This window comes from Delphinus delphis, chromosome 2 (assembly GCF_949987515.2).
Source record: "Delphinus delphis chromosome 2, mDelDel1.2, whole genome shotgun sequence".
NCBI lineage: Eukaryota > Metazoa > Chordata > Mammalia > Artiodactyla > Delphinidae > Delphinus > Delphinus delphis.
Genome location: NC_082684.1, coordinates 92,103,063 through 92,122,926, shown reverse-complemented (window position 1 = coordinate 92,122,926; position 19,864 = coordinate 92,103,063). Strand labels below are relative to the sequence as shown.

Here is a 19,864-nt window from a genome sequence, read left to right as displayed (position 1 = left end):
CTTTCCTGGTAACAGAAGCCAAAGGCAATGTTTGGATCTACCATTAAATTAGAGACTGTTGGAAATTCTAGAAACAAAAACCCCATTTGTTCCAGAAATAGCACTATTTAAAGAGTGCCTGGCACACAGTAGGTCCTCAAATTATATCTGGTGAGTGAATGAATGAATGAATGAAAGGATGGATGAGGAGGTAACTTGGTGGTGTCTCTCTTTGTATTTTGACTTCAGAGGCACCAGAAACTGTTCAGCCAGGTGCCACGGCCCAGCCTGCCAGCTCACATTCTTTGCCACACATTAAGCAGCAGCTGCGGAATGAAGACTGCTACCACGGCAAGCTGAGCAGGAAAGCAGCAGAGAGCCTCTTGGTAAAGGATGGGGACTTTTTGGTTCGAGAGAGTGCAACATCTCCTGGCCAGTATGTGCTGAGTGGGCTACAGGGAGGCCAGGCAAAACATCTTCTCCTGGTGGATCCCGAAGGCAAGGTATTATTGACCCCCATTAGAGTTTCACAGGATCTTGTGATTCAGGTTGCTCTGAGTGATAGGTCTAAAGCCTGATACTGAAGAGTGTTTAAGGTTAAGGGTTTACTTTTTCTTGAACCCTCCAGCTAGAGCAGGAAGTGGTAAATAGAGGCTAGTGGAGGGGTTTGAGTGGGAGCCACCCTAGAGGATCACTTAGAGGACAGCCTCTTTCTGCCCTTCTCAGTGCAGTTCAGTGAGTTAAATGAATACCTCCTACATGGAAGTATGGGGATTCACACTTAACTATTGATCGGTATCACATACAGAGTCCGTGCTCTCAGGGTGCTTATAATTTCATAAGACGATGCTTAAATAATTATGGATGAATAACATAAGAATGGTTCAACCAAAGCATTATGGTGTTTCTCAGGATAGAAGGGGGTGCTCCGATTGAGGCAAACTGAAAAGGCTTCTTGCAGGGTCTGACATGTAAGAGGAACCTTGAAAGAGGGCAAAAGTTTTAAAGGGAGACATTTGGAGCATAAGGAAGGAATCACAGGAGCAAACAGAGCGGTAGAATGGTATTAAATAAAAGAGGTATGGCTAGAGCGGAGGATACCTGTAGACAGAAATGATCCTGGACAAAAAACAATTATCAAAATAGTAATAGTAAGTTCTTCTCTATAAATAATTACTATAAATGTAAGTGGATTAAACTTCCCAAACAAAAGATGCAGAATAACTGGATGGAGAGCTAAATGGACAGGATCCAACTATATGTATGCTATTTATAGGAGGCTTACTTTAGATTTAAGGACACACATAGGCTGAAAGTGAAAGGATGGAAAAAGATATTGCATGCAAATAATAACCAAAAGAGAGCAGAGGTGGTCATACTTTTATGAGGCAAAATATTTGTAGGAATATATATGATAGAATGTATCAAAAAGTAACATGGCAAAAAGGTTGCTTGCAAATTTGGATTGGGTGACAGTGTTTACCATTTTCCTAACTGGGAATGACAGTTGCTTTAAAAAGGTAATGGGGGGGGGACCTTAAAGATGGCAGAGGAGTAAGACTTGGACATCACCTTCCTTCCCACAAATACATCAGAAATACATCTACATGTGGAACAGCTCCTACAGAACACCTCCTGAATGCTGGCAGAAGACCTCAGACTTCCCAAAAGCAAGAAACTCCCCATGTACCTGGGTAGGGCAAAAGAAAAAATAAAAATCAGAGACAAAAGAATAGGGACGGGACCTGTACCTCTGGGAGGGAGCTGTGAAGGAGGAAAAGTTTCCACACACTAGGAAGCCCCTTCACTGGAGGAGACGGGGGGTGGATCGGGGGGGAAGCTTCGGAGCCATGGAGGAGAGCGTACCAACAGTGGTGTAGAGGGAAAAGCGGAGAGATTCCTGCACAGAGGATCCGTGCTGACCAGCACTCACCAGCCTGAGAGGATTGTCTGCTCACCCGCCAGGGTGGGTGGGGGCTGGGAGCTGAGGCTCGGGCTTCGGAAGTCAGATCCCAGAGAGAGGACTGGGGTTGGCTGAGTGAACACAACCTGAAGGGGGCTAGTGCACCACAGCTAGCCAGGAGGGAGTCCACGAAAAAGTCTGGAATGCCTAAGAGGCAAGAGACCATTGTTTCGGGGTGCACAAGGAGAGGGGATTCAGAGCACCGCCTAAACGAGCTCTGGAGACAGGCAGGAGACACGGCTATCAGCATGGACACCAGAGACGGCCATGAAATGCTAAGGCTGCTGCTGCAGCCACCAAGAAGCCTGTGTGCAAGCACAGGTCACTCTCCACACCTCCCCTACTGGGAGCCTCTGCAGCCCACCACTACCAGGGTCCCATGATCCACAGACAACTTCCCCGGGAGAACACGTGGTGCACCTCAGGCTGTTGCAACGTCACGCTGGCCTCTGCCTCCACAGGATAGCCCCACATTCTGTACCCCTCCCTCCACCTGGCCTGACTGAGCCAGAGGCCCCTAATTAGCCACTCCTTTAACTGCCTCCTGTCTGGGTGAAGAGCAGAAACCAGAGGGCGACCTACATGAAGATGCGAGGCGAAATCCACAGCTGAACCCAGGAGCTGTGTGAACAAAGAAGAGAAAGGGAAATCTCTCCCAGCAGCCTCAGGAGCAGCAGATTAAATCTCCACAATCAACTTGATGTACCCTGCATCTGTGGAATACCTAAATAGACAACGAACCATCCCAAAATTGAGGTGGTGGACTTTGGGAGCAACTGTAGACTTGGGGTTTGCTTTCTGCACCGAATTTGTTTCTGGTTTTATGTTTATCTTAGTTTAGTATTTAGAGCTTATTATCATTGGTAGATTTGTTTATTGATTTGGTGGCTCTCTTCCTTTTTTTTTAATATAGATATATGTGTATATATATATATATATATATATTTTTTTTTTTTTCCTTATTCTCTTTTTGTGAGTGTGAATGTTTATTCTTCTTTGTGTGATTTTGTCCGTATAGGTTTGCTTTTACCATTTTTCCTAGGGTTCTGTCTGTCCATTTTTTTTTTTTTTACTATAGTTTTTAACACTTGTTATCATTGGTGGATTTGTTTGTTAGTTTGGTTGCTCTCTTCTTTCTTTTTTTTAAATTTATTTTTATTTTTTTAATTACTTTTTAGTTTTTTTATTTTAATAAAATTTATTTTTTATTTTAAAATTTTTATTTATTTATTTATTTTCTTTCTTTCTTTTTTCTCTCTTTTCTTCTGAGCCTTGTGGCTGACAGGGTCTTGGTGCTCTGGCCAGGTATCAGGCCTGAGCCTCTGAGGTGGGGGAGCCAAGTTCAGGACATTGGTCCACCAGAGACCTCCTGGCCCCACGTAATATCAATTGGTGGAGCTCTCCCACAGCTCTCCGTCTCAAAGCTAAGACCCAGCTCCACTGAACGACCAGCAAGCTCCGGTGCTGGACACCACATGCCAAACAACTAGCAAGACAGGAGCACAACTCCACCCATTAGCAGAGAGACTGCCTAAAATCATACTACGTTCTCAGGCACCCCAAAACACACCACCGGACGTGGTCCTGCCCACCAGAAAGACAAGATCCAGCCTCATCCACCAGAACACAGGCAGCAGTCTTGTCCACCAGGAAGCCTACACAACCCACTGAACCAGCTTTACCCACTGGGGGCAGACACCAAAAATGGGAACTATGAACCTGCAGCCTGTGAAAAGGAGACTGCAAACACAGTAAGTTAAGCAAAATGAGAAGACAGGGAAACACACAACAGATGAAGGAGCAGGGTAAAAACCACCAGACCTAACAAATGAAGAGGAAATAGGCAGTCTACCTGTAAAAGAATTCAGAGTAATGACAGTAAAAGTAAAGATGATCCAAAATCTTGGAAATAGAATTGAGAAACTATAAGAATGGTTAAATAAGGACTTAGAAGAACTAAAGAGCAAACAAACAATGAAGAACAACACAATAAATGAAATTAACGATTCTCTAGGAGGAATCAATAGCAGAATAACTGAGGCAGATGAATGGATAAATGACCTGGAAGATAAAATAATGCAAACAACTACCACAGAGCAGAATAAAGAAAAAAGAATGAAACGAATTGAGTACAGTCTCAGAGACCTCTGGGACAACATTAACTGCACCAATATTCGAATTATAGGGGTCCCAGAAGAAAAGAAAAGAAAGGGACTAAGAAAATATTTGAAGAGATTACAGTTGAAAAACTTCCCTAATATGGGAAAGGAAATAGTCAATCAAGTCCAGGAAGCACAGAGGGTCCCATACAGGATAAATCCAAGGAGAAACATGCCAAGACACATATTAATCAAACTATCAAAAATTAAATACAGAGAAAAAATATTGAAAGAAAGGGAAAAGCAACAAATAACGTACAAGGGAATCCCCATAACGTTAACAGCTGATCTTTCAGCAGACATTCTGCAAACCAGAAGGGAGTGGCAGGACATATTTAAAGTGATGAAAGGGAAAAACCTACAACCAAGATTACTCTACCCAGCAAGGATCTCATTCAGATTCAATGGAGAAATTAAAACCTTTACAGACAAGTGAAAGCTAAGATAGTTCAGCACCACCAAACCAGCTTTACAACAGATGCTAAAGGAACTTCTCTAGGCAGGAGACACAAGAGAAGGAAAAGACCTACAATAACAAACCCAAAACAATGAAGAAAATGATAATAGGAACATACATATTGATAATTACCTTAAATGTAAATGGATTAAATGCTCCAACCAAAAGACATAGACTGGCTGAATGGATAAAAAAACAATATTTGCTGTCTACAAGAGACCCACTTCAGACCTAGGGACACATACAGATTGAAAGTGAGGGGATAGAAAAAGATATTCCATGCAAATGTAAATCATAAGAAAGCTGGAGTAGCATTTCTCCTATCAAACAAAATAGACTTTAAAATAAAGACTATTACAAGAGACAAAGAAGGACACTACATAATGATCAAGGGATCAATCCAAGATGAAGATACAACAATTGTAAATACTTATGCACCCAACATAGGAGCACCTCAATACATAAGGCAAATGCTAACAGCCATAAAAGGGGAAATTGACAGTAACATAGTCATAGTAGGGGACTTTAACACCCCACTTTCACCAATGGGCAGTTCATACAAAATGAATATAAATAAGGAAACATAAGTTTTAAATGATATTTTAAACAAGATGGACTTAATTGATATTTATAGGTCATTCCATCCAAAAACAACAGAATACACTTTCTTCTCAAGTGCTCATGGAACATTCTCCAGGATAGATCATATCTTGGGTCACAAATCAAGCCACAGTACATTTAAGAAAATTGAAACCGTATCAGGTATCTTCTGTGACCACACCGCTATGAGACTAGATATCAATTACAGGAAAAAAATCTGTAAAAAATGCAAACACATGGAGGCTAAACAATACACTACTAAATAACCAAGAGATCACTGAAGAAATCAAAGAGGAAATAAAAAAATACCTAGAAACAAATGACAGTGAAAACGCAATGACCCAAAACCTATGCGATGCAGCAAAAGCAGTTCTAAGAGGGAATTTTATAGCAATACAACCTACCTCAAGGAAAAAGAAACATCTCAAATAAACAACCTAATCTTACACCTAAAGTAATTAAAGAAAGAAGAACAAAAAAACCTCCAAAGTTAGCAGAAGGAAAGAAATCATAAAGATCAGATCAGAAATAAATGAAAAAGAAATTAAGGAAACGATAGCAAAGATCAATAAAACTAAAAGCTGGTTCTTTGAGAATATAAACAGAATTGATAAAGCATTAGCCAGACTCATCAAGAAAAAAAGGAAGAACACTCAAATCAATAGAATTAGAAATAAAAAGGAGAAGTAACAACTGACACTTCAGAAATACAAAGGATCGTGAGAGATTACTACAAGCAATTCTATGCCAATAAAATGGACAACCTGGAAGAAATGAACAAATTCTTAGAAAAGCACAACCTTCTGAGACTGAACCAGGAAGAAATAGAAAATATAAACAGACCAATCACAAGCACTGAAATTGAGACTGTGATTAAAAATCTTCCAACAAACAAAAGCCCAGGACCAGAGGGCTTCACAGGTGAATTCTATCAAACATTTAGAGAAGAGCTAGCACCTATCCTTCTCGAACTCTTCCAAAAAGTTGCAGAGGGAGGAACACTCCCAAACTCATTCTACGAGGCCACCATCACCCTGATACCAAAATCAGACAAAGATGTCACAGAAAAAGAAAACTACAGACCAATATCACTGATGAACATAGATGCAAAAATCCTCAACAAAATACTAGCAAACAGAATCCAATAGCACATTAAAAGGATCATACACCACGATCAAGTGGGATTTATCCCAGAGATGCAAGGATTCTTCAATATACACAAATCAATCAATGTTATAAACCATATTAACAAATTGAAGGATAAAAACCATATGATCATCTCAGATGCAGAAAAAGCTTTTGACAAAATTCAACTCCTATTTATGATAAAAACCTTCTAGAGAGTAGGCATAGGGGGAACTTACCTCAACATAATGAAAGCAGACATGATAAACCCACAGCCAACATCATTCTCAATGGTGAAAAACAAACCATTTCCTCTAAGATCAGGAACAAGACAAGTTTGTCCACTCTCACCACTATTATTCAACATAGTTTTGGAAGGTTTAGCCACAGCAATCAAAGAAAAAGAAATGAAAGGAATCCAAATCAGAAAAGAAGAAGTAAAACTGTCACTGTTTGCAGATGACATGACACTATGCATAGAGAGTCCTAAAGATTCTACCAGAAAACCACTAGATCTAATCAATGAATTCAGTAGAGTAGCAGGATACAAAATTAATGCACAGAAATCTCTTGCATCCCTATACACTAATGATGAAAAATCAGGAAGAGAAATTAAGGAAACACTCCCATGTACCATTGCAGCAAAAAGAATAAAATACCTAGGAATAAACCTACCAAAGGAGACAAAAGACCTGTATGCAGAAAACTATAAGACACTGATGAAAGAAATTAAAGATGATACAAACAGATGGAGAGGTATACCATGTTCTTGGATTGGAAGAATCAACATTGTGAAAATGACTATACTACTGAAAGCAATCTATGGATTCACGGCAGTCTTTCTCAATCTACCAATGGCATTTTTCACAGAACTAGAACAAAAAATTTCACAATTTGTATGGAAACACAAAAGACCCCCAATAGCCAAAGCAATCTTAAGAAAGAAAAACAGAGCTGGAGGAATCAGGCTTCTTGACTTCAGACTATACTACAGAGTTACAGTAATCAAGACAGTATGGTACTGGCACAAAAAAAGAAATATAGATCAATGGAACAGGATAGAAAGCCCAGAGATAAACCCATGCACATATGGTCACCTTATCTTTGATAAAAGAGGCAAGAATATACAAAGGAGAAAAGACAACCTCTTCAATAAGTGGTGCTGGGAAAACTGGACAGCTACATGCAAAATAATGAAATTAGAACACTCCCTAACACCATACACAAAAATAAACTCAAAATGGATTAAAGACCTAAATGGCCGGACACTTACAAAACTCTTAGAGGAACACATAGGCAGAACACTCTATGACTCTCTATGAACACTCTATAACACTCTATGACATAAAACACAGCAAGATCATTTCTGACCCACCTCCTAGATAAATGGAAATAAAAACAAAAATAAACAAATGGGACCTAAGAAATTTAAAAGCTTTTGCATAGCAAAGGAAACCATAAACAACACGAAAAGACAACCCTCAGAATGGGAGAAAATATTTGCAAATGAAGCAATTAACAAAGGATAATCTCCAAAATATACAAGCAGCTCATGCAGCTCAATATCAAAAAAAACAAACAACCCACTCCAAAAATGGGCAGAAGACCTAAATAGACATTCTCCGAAGAAGATATACAGATTGCCAACAAACACACGTAAGGATGTTCAACATCACTAATCATTAGAGAAATGCAAATCAAAACTACAATGAGATATCATCTCACACCGGTCAGAATGGCCATCATCAAAAGATCTACAAACAATAAATGCTGGAGAGGGTGTGGAGAAAAGGGAACCATCTTGCACTATTGGTGGGAATGTAAATTGATACAGCCACTATGCAGAACAGTATGGAGGCCTTAAAAAACTGAAACTAGAACTACCATACGACCCAGCAATTCCACTACTGGGCATATATCCTGAGAAAACCATAATTTAAAAAGAGTCATGTACCACAATGTTCATTGGAGCTCTATTTACAATAGCCAGGACATGGAAGCAACCTAAGTGTACATCGACAAATGAATGGATAAGATACAGAAGATGTGGCAGATATATACAGTGGAATATTACTCTGCCATAAAAAGAAACGAAATTGAGTTATTTGTAGTGAGGTAGATGGACCTAAAGACTGTCATATAGAGTGAAGTAAGTCAGAAAGAGAAAAACAAATACCATATGATAGCACATATATATGGAATCTAAAAAAAAAAATGGTTCTGAAGAACCTCGGACAGGAATAAAGATGCAGACACAGAGAATGGACTTGAGGACATGGGGAGGGGGAAGGGTAAGCTGGGACGAAGTGAGAGAGTGGCATGGATATATATACACTACCAAATGTAAAATAGCTAGTGGAAAGCAGCCGCATAGCACAGGGAGATCAGATCGGTGCTCTGTGACCACCTAGAGGTGTGGGATAGGGAGGGTGGGAGGGAGACACAAGAGGGAGATATGGGGATACATGTATATATATAACTGATTCACTTTGTTATACAGCAGAAACTAACGCACCATTGTAAAGCAATTATACTCCAATAAAATGTAATTGGGGGGACTTTCCTGGTGGTCCAGTGGTTAAGACCTTGCCTTCCAATGCAGGCAGGTGTGGGTGCGATCCCTGGTCAGAGAGCTAAGATTCCACATGCCTCGGGGCCAAAAAAAAAAAAAAAGGAAATATAAAACAGAAGCAATATTGTAACAAATTCAATAAAGACTTTAAAAATTGTCCACATCAAAGGAAAAAAAATCTTAAAAAAAATAAATTAAAAAAAATGCAATTGGGAATGAGAAAATTGTTTACTAAGGGATCCAGAATTGAAAAGTATCTTTATTTTTCTTTATTCAGCAGTTACCTCATTCAAGGATATGTCTGTTTTTACCCTATGATTGTTTATGCGTTTCAGGAGAACCATTATCATTTAACCTAAATACATTTGTATTTCCTTTTCAAGGTGAGGACCAAGGATCATGTATTTGATAATGTTGGCCACCTTATCAGATACCACATGGATAATAGTTTGCCAATCATCTCTTCTGGAAGCGAAGTAAGCCTTAAACAACCAGTGAGAAAAGATAATAATCCAGTACTTTTGCATTCCAACAAATGACAGTATGGAAGTACCATCACACTGATACTTCAGGAAAGTCCATTTTGTATTAGGACACAAAAATAATTCACACTTGGTTTCTAGATAAATTAGAGCACAAACTGCGAAGTGTATCTTTCTGAGACCATCATGGACTAGGTCCTTTATAAAACAAAGAACTAACAAAAATTGATCTTCGGAAAGTGAAAATCAGAAAAGGGGAAGAGGATGGGTCCCTTTGAAAAGAAAGTATACATATGCACGGATGTCACTTTTTAAGGCCATATTGCATTGATAACAAGCTAAAAAAAGCACAATTAAAATTTCACGTGCTGAAGACAACTTGAATGAACTGCTGGGGCAGTGGTATGTGCCTTTCAACTTGATAATTTGGGGACATTTTCATATTGGGGAGATTAGTTCTAAATGTCTTCATATTCTATAACTATAAAAACATTTGCCAAAAAAGTTTTTCTTTGTTATAAAAATAAGAAGCCATTTGCTTAATAGTTATTGACTTTACTACATTTTCTGTTTGGTAACACTTTCACCTCAGTGTTAAAATAAATTTGACATTGAATTTGGACTGTGTCTATACCAGTGGAATCAAATCAAGGGCCACTGAAAGCATTGGTCAGTTTCATTGGTCTGTCCCATTTGCTGTTTAAAGGGCTGGAGCCCAAATGTTTTGTCCTAGTATTTCTCAATCTTTGCTATTTGGACTGTTTGTATGCAACATATGACAAACTAAAGAAGCCAAATCTATGTCATTTCTGATTTCATCGTATTTCTCCCTCCTTGCCTCTCCCCCTCACCCTTCCCCCCAAAAAAGAGCTCATGAGTGCATGGATTTAAAAGATGGCAAACAAACCAGTGTTCTTCATATTCAGTCTCCAAATTGGTTCCATTCTTATTTAAAGCACCGAATTTATTTTAAAGTATGGGGAAATATCCCCTTGATTGGTGGTGACTGAATCATAGGCCCTCATCTACATGTATCCTTAGCACCTTTTCTAGATATGACCAGGCAGAATGTACCAGGGAGAAAACACTGAATGAAACAATTGGAGAGGTTTGACACACTTGGTAAACCAACGATGTAATGAAGTGTTGTGTAAGCAAAAGCACTGGACTGGGCCTCATTGTGACCTTGAGCAACTTGCTGAACCTGTCTGGACTCCAGTTTCCTTGTCTATAAAATGAGGGAGCTGGGCTAGGTGAATTCATAGGTCCATTTCAGCCCTAACATAATATGAATTTATAAAAGGCAGATTTTTCATTTATTAGGGGTCAGTGTTGATAACCAGTCTGTATAATTAAGCTTGAAACTGCAACTTTTTCCTTTAGTCTGTGTCTGTGCTCATTGAGATCATCATTCAGATAGCAGAGATCTGGAGGCTTTCAGTCAAAAGCACTGAAACTTTGGAAAAATATAAGTGATGGTAGTAGAAGTAGATTTGGTTATTTTGAGTGGCAGAAAACGGCTTCGGTCTCAGCCCTCTACCTGCCTTTGCATATAGAGATATGGCCATTATTTTAGAGTTTTTTGTGTTTATTTTTTTTTTATCTTGAGTTATCTGGACAATTGCCTTAATTCCACTTCACTTTGGTTGTGTAGATACAACTTAATCTTTGTAATTGTGAAACGTTTGCTAAGTTTTAAGTAAAACGAGAGAAACTTCTTTCACAGAGAAATCATCAGAAACCAAGCACACTGAACTCTAGTATTTTTATGTGAAGGTTTATGCTTTTAATTTACTTTTACTGCCATTGGCTTCTTAGATAGGTTTGTTTCCTTTTATACAACTAGGAAATAATGTATGTTTCCTCAATTTTGCATACACTGTAGTTCTTGATTATTTGTCCTCGTAAAGGGGATGAGCATGGGTGTAAATCAGCGAAGTCTATGGGTGATCTTATTATCTTAACAGAGACAGAGCAGGGCTGTGGTCTCATTCTGGTTGAGCAGAGTGATAACTGGGTGGCAAGAAGAAGTTCTTGATAGAAGATGATGCAAAGAGTATAGCTGGCGTGAGCAGGACACATAGATGGTCAGTGTTTGACTGTAACGGTGTGGTAGTTGGATGAGCAAACACCACACTTGCAACAACGGGCACAGTTAAAGGGAAACAACAAAAGAAGTGTTTGCCTGCATGCTCTTTTAATGTCACATCCTTATCTTCATCTGTCTTAAGGTGGAAATCCATTTGCATATAAATACCTGTAAACAACTTAAAAAAAATAAATGGTTATTGCTTTGTGATGACTGACAGTATATGTCTGTTGTTTGGGATTTGGAAAATTTATCGTCTGTAGGATGTATCAGGGTCCTGACAGGAAACAGCTGGCTCACTTAAATTAGGTGACTAGAGGAGAGTTTGATAAAGGGACTATTGACAAAGGTGTGGGCGAAGTGTGGAGAAGCCACAAGGGAGGATGCAGTGGTCTTCAACCAGTGAAGGAGTAGGGGAGGGAGCAGTAACAGAATCTGGTGGGAGAGCTGTGTGAAAGGGCTGCCTTTTAGGAGCTGTGGCCTACAGAGGAGGCACTTAACCAGCCCTGGGGACTCCACTGGGAGGAGGCTAAGGGGCATTGTGCTCAGTGGACGAAGGATAGCCTTTCAGCAAATGATGCTGGAGCAGCGATACATCTGTAGGCAAAAGAATGAACCTCACACTTTATGTAAACATTAGCTCAAATGGATTATGGACTTAAGTGTGAAATGTAAAACTGTGATAACTTTTAGGAAAGAACAACATAGAGGAAAGTCTTTAGGATATAAGGCAAGGCAAAGAGTCCTTAGACATGATCTGTTAAAGGAAAAACTGGTATGTTGTACTTCATCAAAAGTACACATTTTTGGGAATTCCTGGTGGTCCAGTGGTTAGGACTTTGCACTCTCACTGCTGAGGGCCTGGGTTCAATCCCTGGTTGGGGAACAAGCCAAAAAAAAAAAAAAAAAAAAAAGAGAGAAAAAAATACAAATTTTTGATTGTGAAAGCTCTGATAAGAGGATGAAGGACAAGCTGTGGACTGGGAGGAAATATTTGCACACCAAATGTCTAGAATAAATAAAAAGCTCTTAAAACTCAACATAAAAATTCGACTTAGAAAATGGGCAAAAAACATGCATAGACATTTCACTGAAGGTATACAGATGGCAAAAAGCAGGTGAAAATATATTCAACATCATTAGCCAGTAGGGAAATGCAAATTAAAACCACAATCAGCTATTACTACACACATAACAGAACGAGTAAATGAAAAATAATGACAACACTAAATGTTGGCTAGGATGAGAAGAAAGTAGATCACACATACATTCCTGGGGAGACTGTAAAATAGTGCAGCCAGTCCGAAAAGCAGTTTGGTAGTTTATTAAAAAAGTAAACATGCAACTGTAAACATTCAACCCAACAATTGTACTCCCGTGCATTGATCACAGAGAACTTAAAACTTACGTTCACACAAAAACTTGTACAGGAGTGTTTATAGTAGCGCTGTTTGTAATGACCTAAAACTGGAAAAGTCTTCAATGTTCCTTCGGTGTGTGAATGTTATACAAACTGTGGTACATCCGTACCATGGAATACTACTCAGCAGTAAAAAAGAATGAGATGATGAGATGCTGATACAACCACTTAGATGATCTTCAGAGAATATGCAGAGCAAAAAGAAGCTAATCCCAAAAGGTTATATACCATAAAACTACAGTTATATAACATTCTTGAAATGTTGTTTCTATAAAATTATTGAAATGGAGAACAGATTAAGGAAGGAGTCAGTAGGAGAGAGGGACGTGAGTACAGTTGTAAAAGAGCAACATGAGGGATCCTTGTGTGATTGAATTGTTTTGAATCTTGACTGTATCAATGTGGATATCTTGGTCGTGTTACTGTACTACAGTTTTGTGAGGTGTTATCATTGGTGGAAGCTGGGTAAAGCTCACAGGAGATGTCCCTGTGTTATTTCTTGCAATCACATGTGAATCTACAATTTTCTGAAAATAAAAAGTTTAAGTTCAAACAAGTTGGGAGGTAAAAGTTAGATATGGCAAGAGATTTTAAGAAGATTGCCACTTTAACCCCTGGCAGAATCACCGATCTACTAAATCCACCGAACATGGTGGTTGGCTCATCTTCGCAGTCCCAGGTCCCATCCTTCTAGCACTAGGAGGGGCCATGTGGCTGAGCTGCATGAGAACACCTTCATTACCTACTCAAATGTAAATGTTTGATGGCATCTCCAAAGGTACATTGATAAGATCAAAGGGTGGCAAACATAGACGGTCAGCTCTGTACAGACCCCCTCAGATCCGCTCAGCCAATTCTGTGTGTTTTGCTCCTAACTCCCTGCACAGGTGACTGTTGATTCTAAGGACAACCTCAGGCTAGGGGAGCTGCTTTGGGTTACCAAGAGCCAGAAGTGCCCATGGACTTCCTCTTCCCCTTCCCTGGTGCAGGAACAGGAAGGCTCAAATTGCCCCATCCTGATTACGCTCCGGAGCTCCCTGTAGGGTCAGGTTGGGGCCAGCACTTCTCCTGAAAACATATCCCTGCCTGGCTTCTTCCCCTTCCCTGTCCAGCTTCCTCACTCCCTAACAGCTTGCTCAGGGAAGCCCTTCCTTAGTAAATCATTTGCACTCATTTTCATCCCAAAGTTCACTTCTGGGAACCTGACCAAAGATAGAAGAATATCAAATAACTTTAAACATGTATCCCATTACTGGACAATAATATCTAAGTGTTCAAATACATTAACATTTTAAATAAATCCTATAATTTCTTATAAATGGTATCATTATGTTGTATTTTGTTAATATCCATTGAACATGTTATGTAAGCATATAAAGTACACACCAGTTTTATAATCTTGTCTTGGTACTTCTTTCTTTCCTTTTTAATCTACTGTTTCAAGAAGCAGAAGCAGAGTGTGGCATCTGGGAGGGTCTGCATTCCACGTTCAAATATAATTTTTGCAGCTTTGGATCTTTATCAAACGGTCATCATCACTTTTCTAATAGCTTTTACTGGTTTTCTGATTAAAAACCTTGATGCTATGGAAACTCGTAAGCATGAAATCCAGGCAATTGGCTCTCACACTTTTGGCCGGAGAGCATTGAAGAGGCAAAAAGACTATTGTCCCACATACCTTTCATCCCCCAACTCCTTCTTTTTCTTGTCGTGAAAAATATGACGCAGTGACGATAAAGAACTAGAGAGGAACAACAGGAATTGTTTACTCACTTTTAGGGGAGGAATATGATACTGTTCCTATGATTTTATATTCCAAAATACTGCCCTATACATTTTTCAAAAAATGAGTAATTTTATCACTTGCCTTGATAATACATTGTTAGTTACTTAAATAGAATAAATTAATAGCCAACACATTTCAATAAAGCATAAGCAAAGTTCAGAGGAATTATAAATTGACTTTAGTAATAGATTACTAGTGACAAAAATTGAACCTCAACTTGGATATTAAAGTCGTTATAGGAAAAGTGTAAATTCATATATTAAAGCAGTTAACACTATGTGCAGTTAGGTTAACCAAACTCACAACAAACTTAATTGGTATCAATGGTGCCAAGCAAAGCTGGTTTATAATTAAGAAGCAGGAATAACAGGTCTTAAAAACCATGACTTCCTGGGAATGGTGCTATTAACATCTCTCTCCCAAAAGTGGGAATTTCAGTTATCTTCAAGTGTGCATGAGCAGGAACTTTACAATGTTGCACATAGAAATGATGAATAATCCTTCTTCGTAAACTTAAATAACATGCTAACTTTAATTTACAAATTCTAAACATTAGTAGCCCCTAACATCTTACTTGGTAGATTCCTATTAGGTAAACCTTAGCTGTATGTAAAAATAAAAACCTATAAAATTGCAAGTTATTTTCCCATGATAACTGGAGAAACGACTTGTGTGTTTGTGTCATGTAATGACCCATCAGGAATATCCTTAAGGTCCATCAGTAGGCCATGGATCATGTTTGGAGAATCACTGGTCTAGACTTTTCAAATATAATCTGTCACAAATGCATCTTAGTCATAAACATTTGGTTGCGAAGAACGGAAACCCACCTGTATTAATTTCCTAGGGCTGCCTCAACAAAGTACCACAAACTAGCTTAAAACAGCAGAATTTTATTCTCTCACAGTTCTGGAGGCTAGAAGTCTGAAAATAACGAGTTGATAGGACCATGCTTCCTCAGAATGCTCCAGGGAAGAATCCCTTGCCAGTTTCTGGTGGCCCTGGATGTTCCTTGGCTTGTAGCAATGTAACTCCAGTTTGTTCCTCTGTCTCCACGTGGCTGTCTTCTCCTTGCATGTCTTTCTGTGTCCTTTCCTCTTCTTTTAAGGACACCAGTCATTAGATTTAGAGCCCATCCTCATCCAATATGACCTCATATTAACTAATTACATTTGCAAAGACTCTATTTCCAAATAAAGTCACATTCTGAGTTCTGGGTGGACATGAAATTTGGGGGAACGCTATTCCACCCCTTACAAGCTTATTCAAGTAAAAAGATGTTTTAAAGTTCAGATTATCACAGAACCAAGGAAAAGATGAACTGTCAGGCTTCATAAAGCACAGGAACCGGGCAGATCCATGGCTCTGAGTGGCAGAAGTTCATGATCGTCATCTGTGTTCCACCATATACATGACACAGCTATGGAAGAAGCATATTTCCCATAAAATACAGAAAATGTAATAAAAATCTGCTTCTGTAGGGTTACCACTTGACCCAGTTTCATGGAGTCATTTCTGTTATCTGGGAAGGGAATATGATTGGCGCAGCTTGGGTCTGGTGCTCACTTTTGACCCAATCAGGTATGGCCAGGTCTTTGAGTGGTGGGGAGGTGATGGTGGTGAGGTCATAGTGGCTGAGGGCAGGTGTAGATTCTGTGATAAGTAGCTTAATCAGGGAAGGCATTTTGACACTTTATGTCATTATTAAGCCCCTAGAACAGTGCTTGGTACAAACTAGATGCTCAAAAAATACTATTGAATATACAACAAATAATGGTTTGATATTCCTCAAATAACACTGTTAAATAGTGTTTCTACATTTTTAAAGCTCTTTCACACAATCTTATTTCATCCTTTTTACAATCCTGCAAAGCAGTTATTATCACTCCTATTTTCAAATAAGACTTTGCTCCACAGAAGGATTAAATAAATTGTGGACAAAAGCTAGTAGGTAGGAGAGCTGGAACTTGAACTCAGATCTTCTTTAAGTTCAGTGCTTTTTTGAGGATAGCACTCCTTATTACAGGATGGCATTGCTTTGACCTGATAGCTCTGACACCAAAGAGAAGGTAGGAAAAGGAAGGAATGAGGGCTTAGCTGCACCTTTATAAATGATCTGAATGGGAGGGACCACATCTCAACAACAGGCATTTCCCCTTGAAATGTAAATGAGTCTGGTAGAGATAGCCCCTCCCAGCTCACAGATGTGTCAAAAATGCAGGATAAACATTGACCCAACATTCTACAAATAATCTTTCCAGCCTTCAACGTCTTTGGCAGTTTTTCCCTCTCTTTCCGCATTTGTCTTTATTACCCCAGGATGCCTCTGTGTGCTTGTGTTTCTCTGGATGTAAGTTCATTCCTTGTGCGTTTCCATACCTTACCTGTGTAGCACGCCTTTCCCATCCCTCCAGGCTTCAAGCTCTTCTATTGGCTATCTTGTCCCAGCCTACTTCTCCAATCTTATCTCTAAATACAAGAATCCTTTACTTTTGCTTCATATTGCAATCACTCTTGCTAATCAACCTGCCTGTTGACTCTTCCTCTTTTTCCAGGAACTTTCCCTGAGAGATCCTTCCTTACATGTTCACTTTTCCCCAGAATTATTACTATCTACTCATATTGCATGTAGTAAACTACTTTTTTGTGTGTTATCATTTCTCTTTTTATGTAAGCATCTTGCACCTCACAGTGTGGGTGCCTCGCTGGCAGGGGTCCTGCCTCTCACTTTATATATCAAGCACCTAGACCAGGAATTAAACACGATAGGCAGTCAAGAAATTTTCATTGATTATAATATGTCCATAACTCCACTCAAATCCATCTTTTAAAAAGGCAAGGGGCTCTGATTTATTTTTTATTTTGATTTATTCTATTTTTTTGTGACTTAGGTGCTTAAGTCTCACTTATATTTTATATATAGTGATGAGCTCTGGATTTAGAGATAAAGGAGCTGGGTTCAAAATTCTGTCTCTGTCTCACATTAACTGTGTACCCTTGGACACTTTTATTATTATTATTTATTCATCAGTTTCTTACACTGTAAAATGGGATCCTAATACCGGTACTAGCCCCTCACAGGGTTGTTGTGAGGAAAAGTGAGCTAGTGTCTGTGAAAAAACTTACCCACGTCTAAAGCACTATGTAAGGGATTATAAACACTGTCTCCTCATGTGCTTTCCTGCCTTAACATCTTTTCTTTTTTCTTTCATCTCTCTAATAAACAGTGGTTTGTGGGCAGGGATCATTTAGCATTCTTGCTGCAGCATTTCATCTTAACCCTTAGCACAGGACGCTACTCGCAGCTTGCTGATGGGCTGCCGTGAGACGTGGAAAGCCCATAAGCCTAGTTCTCACTAACAGACACCTTGGCTCAGATTTCAACAACTGCCGTTTACCTGAATGCCTTTTATTTGCTTTTTCTGGCACAAAGAGCTTTCATTTTATTTGTTGGTTCATTCATTTACTCATTTATCAAGTTTGTTTTGAGTGCCTACCAGGGGCCACAAAGCAAAGTAAGTGCCTTAAGATATTGACGTTGGACTGAGTGAAACATTCACATAGCAACTAGTTATATAGTAGATAACAAGGATTATAATAAGACATGTACACTGTGTCCAAAGGGGGGAAAGATCATTTCTACCAAGGGAGGGAGGTGTGTGTCATGAAAGGCTTCAGAGGAGGTGCTCATCTATCTTGAAGACTGAGTAGCTGGGGAAGTTAAGTGGGGCAATTAATACAGGTGAAAGAAATAGCTTGAGCAAAACAAAAGCACTCTGGGAACCAAGGGCAGCTGGGTCAGAGATTTCACTCATCTGTTGCTCTGGGTTGAGTACCTAATGTGTGCCAGACCCTTATGCTTAGTGGATGGGGTTATAGGGGTCAGTGTAGGGGTGGGATGGTGAGGTAGCAAATGAAAGCTAGCCAGATTGTGAACAACCTTTAACAACCCTTTTACTCCATAGTAATATATATGGGAAAGGGTTAAGAGGATATACTACCAACTCCTTGATATTCACTGGAACCCTTTTACCCCAGGAAGGTAGATACAATAATTGACTTTACCGCAGACTGAGCAGTTCTGTCCTAAAGGACAGGTTAACATATACCAGAGTGACAGGAACATTCGCACTCGAGGAAATTCAAGTAGTGAATAAACATGTAGAGAATGTGTCATCTCATCAGTAATTAAAGAAACACATTCAAACAAGGCGGGACCTAGTAAGCAAGAAGACAAAGTGAAACGACCTCTAAGGCTGTTAAGGTGATGGGGAAGCAGGCACCTTAGAGAATCAGAAGGGCAAATACAAAAACCTCCAAGGTGGGTTCGTTGGGGAAAGTGAGGGATTCAATGTGCTGCAGCTGAGAACTGGGATTTAGGAGTGGAGAGCGCAGGGGGCACGAGTCACTGCACTAGGTGGTGAGGGGAGGGGCAAGGAGTTCGGGCAAAACCGGTTCATCCTAAGAAAGGGCAGGAGGCCAGGTGCTTGGGTGTCTCTATGCAATCGATAGGCCCTCCCCCTCTAGAGTCAACCCTTCCGTAATTGGCTCACGGATTCACCAATGGGCACACAGGAGGAACTTCCCGCCACCTCTGGCGCCCGCTTTTAAACAGCCGTATAGTATTTGCAACTGCAGGAGGACTTCTCAACCTAGCTTGAGAAAGGCGGAGACTTCCGCCTCTACGCCCTGCCCCAAGCCGGCATGGCCCCGCCCACCAGGCCCGCTTCTAACCAGCGATTGAGGGAGTCGGCTGCTCCTCAATGGCCTCGGGGTTCCGTGGGTTCAGTTGTGACTAGGACGGAGCTAGCGGGTTGGAGCCTGGGTGAGGGGTTTGCTAGAAGTTGGCTTTCGGCGGGAGCTAGGGTGTCTCCGCGGTGACAGCATCCGTGGCCTCCGGTGAGTTTCGCTTCTTGGCTGGGCTTGGGGCTGGGATAGGAGGAGGTGCGGGGTCCTTGGGATTCTGGCTGAGGCTTCCCGGAGGACTGACCCGTCCCCTCCCCAAATCCCGCGGTGGGGGACTGCTTGCGGGTGGCGGGGCTCCGCCTTTGACTTTGAAGTGTCATCCAGACCCCAAGATCCTACTTAGAAGTGACGTCTGGGAAGCCCTCCTCGTCTCCTCCAGGCCGCTAGGGTAACGCTGACACCCGACCCTGGGGACCCCCGCCGTGGTCACCCTGGCGCCGTGCCAGGCTCACAGTGGGTGCTCTGTACACGTGTGTTGACCGAGTG

At 40.3% G+C, this 19,864-nt stretch overlaps 2 protein-coding genes across 7 annotated transcripts in view; both read left to right on the top strand.

Annotated features, from left to right (window-relative positions):
* SHC4 (SHC adaptor protein 4) overlaps positions 1–11,645 on the top strand; it is a 131,501-nt gene extending 119,856 nt beyond the window's left edge. For both annotated transcript variants that reach the window (XM_060005193.1, XM_060005192.1), the window contains 2 exons: positions 229–482; positions 9,239–11,645. In XM_060005193.1, coding sequence (XP_059861176.1) covers positions 229–482; positions 9,239–9,394 — 410 coding nt within the window. In that variant the 3' untranslated portion in view covers positions 9,395–11,645. The remainder of the gene's footprint in view (positions 1–228; positions 483–9,238) is intronic.
* Positions 11,646–19,433: 7,788 nt separating this feature from the next.
* Positions 19,434–19,864, top strand: part of CEP152 (centrosomal protein 152) — a 94,116-nt gene continuing 93,685 nt past the window's right edge. For all 5 annotated transcript variants that reach the window (XM_060003586.1, XM_060003587.1, XM_060003584.1 and 2 more), the window contains exon 1: positions 19,434–19,531. The gene's annotated coding sequence lies outside the window, so the exon portion shown is untranslated. The remainder of the gene's footprint in view (positions 19,532–19,864) is intronic.